Source organism: Cryptomeria japonica, chromosome 3 (assembly GCF_030272615.1).
Source record: "Cryptomeria japonica chromosome 3, Sugi_1.0, whole genome shotgun sequence".
Lineage (NCBI taxonomy): Eukaryota > Viridiplantae > Streptophyta > Pinopsida > Cupressales > Cupressaceae > Cryptomeria > Cryptomeria japonica.
In genome coordinates this window covers 481880781-481885929 of record NC_081407.1, presented here as the reverse complement: position 1 = coordinate 481885929, position 5149 = coordinate 481880781, and the positions used below count along the sequence as shown (strand labels likewise).

At 38.0% G+C, this 5149-nt stretch overlaps 1 protein-coding gene across 1 annotated transcript; it reads right to left on the bottom strand.

The window, feature by feature from the left end:
• Positions 1-1321: 1321 nt before the first annotated feature.
• Positions 1322-4239, bottom strand: LOC131045283 (probable pectinesterase 53). The gene is made up of 5 exons (XM_057978845.1): positions 3531-4239; positions 3251-3440; positions 2879-3085; positions 2055-2290; positions 1322-1761 (listed from the first exon to the last, which is right to left on the bottom strand). The coding sequence occupies exons 1-5, from the start codon at positions 3878-3880 to the stop codon at positions 1614-1616; spliced, it is 1131 nt and encodes a 376-aa protein (XP_057834828.1). The 5' UTR covers positions 3881-4239; the 3' UTR covers positions 1322-1613.
• Between the last annotated feature and the right edge of the window lie 910 nt (positions 4240-5149).

The following is a 5149-nucleotide window of genomic DNA, read 5'->3' as shown; positions in this document are numbered from 1 at the left end:
CATCATCAATCATAGAGCTAAGTGCACCTTCTATCTAATTTACATATCACATTTGTTTCAAATTGATTACCTATCTAGCTCTTTTATTTAAGTTAATTATTTGTTAATTGATTGCATCTACTTTATCAACTAAATACTTTATGTAAGCATGATTGAAACCCTTCACAAATATTGGCAAGCAATTGAGATATTGTTTGGCTTATTTTCTTGTGCTTTGATGTATGTTTTGTATGGTTTAACACTATTTAGTTCAATGATTTGTTGGTGTAAATTGGTACAACATGTAGAATGGTGCATTGCACATCAAAGCCAAACAAATACCCATTTCACATACATGTGACTTATAAACACATGCAACTTATTTTTACTTGTGAGGGATCAACTTCTATTTAGAGTTGTTGGGTGATATCAATGGGATTGTGGTCAACCTTGCTCAAAGGCATAGATTAACACATATTTCATTGCCAAATTTTTGATGGTTATTCCAAGCAAGGTCCTATGGGCTTGGCTATTACATGAATATTACTATAAAAAATTACAATAGGGGATTTAAAAGCCCAAGGTTGTCTAAACAAGTTAAAAAAAACAAGTGGAGCAAGTGTGTGAAAATGACAAACATTAGCCTAGCACAAAAGGAGATTGTCATGGTTTATCATAAATTGTAGGATGTTAGGGCCTATTACATGGGCTTGAGTAATGTCATTGAAAAGCTATTGGTTAGGTGCAAGAATGTGCTTGTAGAGATATCTAATGTGATAACCATACTCAAGCTTAGCCAAGAAAAAACGATACTAAGAAAAATACAACAATAAATGTTCAAAGAAATAATGTTCCTTTGTTTAATGACTATTGAAACAACTTTCAAAATAGAAATAACACAAAATAATAGTAATAAAATAAAAATAAAACTAAACTTAAATAAATTAAATAAATCAACTTTTAACAATAATAAATTATATATATAATTTGATCATACTTATTATAAATCAATACATTTTATTAATTTAACGATAAATAAACATATATATTGATATTCGATATGTGATGGACCTATAAAACATGCCATAAAACATATCACTTATAGTATAATATAACCTAGTCTTTCTCTTTCTTTTTGGTGGGAGGTGAAAGCCCGATAAAGGCCAGTGCACTTTATGAACAACTAGAAAACAATACCACATATGTATAAGTGGCATCACATTATATATTTAAGACAGTACAGCAGCATATTGATCACACATTTCTCAATCAATCTATCACAACTGCAAATGTTGTGCAGACCATTCTTATCTGAAATCAAAACATTCCCTACATGCAAATGTTAAACGCTTAATCACGGTCACATGCATTGCCAGAAACTTGCTCGTACATTCGGAACAGGAATTATTCTGAAAAATATATAATGGTAGGCAAATTGAGGAGACTTAGAGAGGTAAAAAGGAATGGTGAGGAGAAACAAGAGTCACGAGCCCTGCCATCTATTTATTAAGTACAAACTGCTAGCTAGCTAGTATTGTCTTATTCTTTGTCCTCTCACTCACTAATAACTAGTATGTACATGTACACTCAGTCTATGTCTTAATTTGTTGGATTGCATATTATTGAATGAAAGATCAGAGGTTTATCCATTCCTCGCCGTCGATGAAACTGAGAGCAATGAAGGGCTTTGCTTCGTCATCAGTGAGCTCTCTACTCCATGAAACTCTGCCTGCAAAGCTTGCTCCACCTCCACTGCACTTGTATTGCCCATAAAACACAGTTCTGACACCCATCAAAGCCACAGAATTAATAAGCATTTTCTATGCGTCTATCATGTAAACTAGCTATTACTTCAATGACCTTTTTGTATATTGGACTATGGACATGGGCAGTGTGCTTTAAAAATGTTAAAAAAAAAAATGATGCCAATGCGCGTGCATATTGGTATGATGGCAGCTATGGCCTATTCAAATTTATTGCTTAAAATAGGGCTGTATAGAGCAGGGGATTCAATTTTATAATGTTGGGTGAGAGAAAAAAAGAAGCTAGTGGGCTTGGAATTCATATATACTCACAAATCTCTGGTTCGGTCGCCCCAGTCGTACCAGCCCTTGGGAACAATGATTTTGTCCATGTATGTGTAGGCAAACACTACTCGGGAAAAAGTTCCCCAGGCTCTACCCAGGTATAGAACTCCCGATCCGGTCACTTTGCATTTCACGAAAGAGAAGCCTGTTTCCTCCAGTAAACTACTCCTTTTTTGTGCTGTCAACGCTCCTAATGCGTTTGAAATGGCGTGCAGGTGACATCCCTGACAGATTTTCATCATCAAATCACTTTATAATGCTGAAATGAAATGAAAGAGCATTCATTATCTACTCAAAATTCCTGTTTTGGGTGGTATTTTTTAACCAATTGCAAACAAGGACAACTCCTAATGGGTGTACCAGTCATTTTGCAAATTCAATGTGGTGTAACAAGTCAGTCTAGTTGCCGTTGATCTGGTTCTACTGTTGGTTGTTCTAAGGTTGGGTTCTGACTTCTGAAACCTTTTATTAGATCGTTTTATTGTATGTCTGTTTTATCCTGTAATCATCGATCGATGTATAGAATTTTTGATCCCTTCAAGATCAACTTATTGAATGTTATTAAACAAGTAATTGTTCCAATACCCATGAATTATATATATACAATACTAATGTCGAGAAATCCAAATCGTTAAAAAGAATGCAGCAAATATAGTTTGACGTGGAATAGAGGCTTTGGTGAGTGATATAATCATCATTGAGAACTACAAACCTATCATATTCATTGCAGAAGTTATCAAGTGGTAGCTCTATTATGGGGTAATGTGGTGTCAGCATAATCTAACAAGATATGAAAATGAAAGATTGCAAACCTCGTAAAGTGAGAGACCATTCCCGAAAATGAAGTCGACAGAGCCTTCAATATAACAGTCCTTGAAATAATGTCTTCCAAGGTGGTCATACAGCGTGTCTTGCCAACTTAGAAATTTGCAGCCTAAAAAAGCAGCTGTATCAGCCGATATTCTGAATGCCACTGCCTGCTTGGCCGGTGCACCAGACAGAGGACACGGAGTTGTGTTCTGCATTCAACAAATGATATCTAAATCTATGTTGATGGATATCTTTTTCAAGAAAATTGGAATTTATTATAAAAAGCCTGAATTGATCTTAAAAATGTAGAAAGATATCTTTCTCAAAAAATTGTGATGTATGAAAAACACATGAAGTGATGAGAATGAAGGAACCTTGAAGGTGATGTTTTTGGCAATGAAGTAAGGAGAATTGATGGCAACAGAAGCAGATGCGAAAGTACCGAGGGGGCGTCCATCAGGTCCAGGCGTGGCTGCATTATCTCCCCACTCTATCACTGTCTTATCTGCCCCCGCGCCTTCAAATGTTACAAATGCCTTGCTTGCCACGACGTTTACTTTCTCCCTGCAAGTGCAAAATCAGCTCTCATCAGAACAAGACTCCATTACTGCTACACTAGTAATACAACTGAGCACAATTGGATATTAAACTCACTTATAAGTGCCGGCATTGATCTTAATTACGACACGCAGAATGTTGAATAAGGGCAATGAATCCACAGCGTCCTGCACGGAGGAATAATCACCGACGCCAGGCCTCTTATCTACAGTGATATAAAAGGAAGGCAGGAAATTATTCTTGGCTGTATGAAAGATGGAATGCTTCAGGCTGCCCATTCGCCTTACCCACTTGAGGAACCCCTGCTGCACTGTTGAGTTTCCCTCAAAAGGAAAACTAGTCTTACCATCCGCCAAACCCATGAGCAGAAACACTAACACGAGAATGCAAAAAGTCTGCTGCTTCTCATCTCTGCACTTTCCCATCATCTCAAGAGGAAACTGCATCACCTGGGCTCGACAGCGTACGTGTGTGAATGGGACAAGAAATGAGCTTTGCAAAACACACAACAAGTATGAATGAATCCTCACGGTTACCCCCACCACCTAAAGCAGATTCTGAAACAACCTGCGCATATTGAGAGTTGGATGTTTGTACATAAATTCATCACCTGCTGCTTCTCCATCACTCACCCATTCATGCAGTTGCACTGGGCCTAAACTCTCACAATGTGCTATTATATTTGGCAACTTTTTTTGCTGTATAAAATGTGTATGTACTGGTTGGTGTGTGTACAGAATGACAGTGCAGATGGAGGGTGGAGAGGTGGGGAGGGAGTGCACACACCCGTGAAGGGAAGGACAAAACTCTCCTCGTCATTTAGCTGTGTATCATCTTCTTGTAGAGGAGGAGGATGATATTGATGGGCGACTTTGCCATGTGCCATGCCTCCCCTGGGACTGGGTCCCCACACCCCCAATCTGTATCAGACTGCCTTTGGGCTTTTCCCCAAGAAATCGCTGGAGTCTAATTTGAGAGGAATATTCATGGACCGTATATTGTTCCGATCCCAAGGGTAATTATTTGGACTGCCACATTTTTCTGAAGAAACTTTGATCAAACCTTGAGCTGTTTATTCAACGCCACACGACGGAGAAGAGGGGGAGTGAGAGGGGAAGACGGAGAAGAGGGGGAGAGAGGGGAAGAGATAACTCAATATATATAGAGGGGAGAGATATATAGATAGGGGTTGTTATAAAGAGATAGAGATATATTTAAGGAAGTTAACAAATAAATATGGGGATAGAGGTAGAGAAAAATATGGATAGAAAGAGATAGATAGAGGAGTGGGAGGAGATTGAGAGAGAAATAGAGATAGAGATATAATGTAGGATAGATAGATGGAGAGATGTATTAAACAAGAAGGTAGAGATAATGAGGCATAGATAGAAATGGTTAAATAGAGAGGGGAAAGAGAGAGAAATATAGAGTCAAGTAATACAGAGAGGGGAGAGGGAGAGAGAGAGAGGAGAGAGGGGAGAGGGAAAGAGGGATAGAGGGATAGAGATAGGGAGGGAGAAACAAGGAGTGCATATATATATATATATATATATATATAGAGTATAGATAGAGAGAGAGAGAGAGAGAGAGAGAGAGAGAGAGAGAGAGATCAATATTATAATTCTTATAATATCCATGTAGGATTCCCTTAAGGCTTTTCCCAACAACCTATCCGCTTTATGAAGCACCAAGGAGATCATACAAGGTGCTTTGAG

Bases quoted from the DNA above. Each gene is read 5' to 3' on its own strand.
- LOC131045283 (XM_057978845.1), bottom strand. From the start codon at position 3,880: ATGCAGTTTCCTCTTGAGATGATGGGAAAGTGCAGAGATGAGAAGCAG. The intron at 3,086-3,250 runs GTTCCTTCATTC...TGTTGAATGCAG, and splicing joins CCAAAAACATCACCTTCAAG to AACACAACTCCGTGTCCTCT. The intron at 1,762-2,054 runs GTGAGTATATAT...GATGGGTGTCAG, and splicing joins GGCGACCGAACCAGAGATTT to AACTGTGTTTTATGGGCAAT.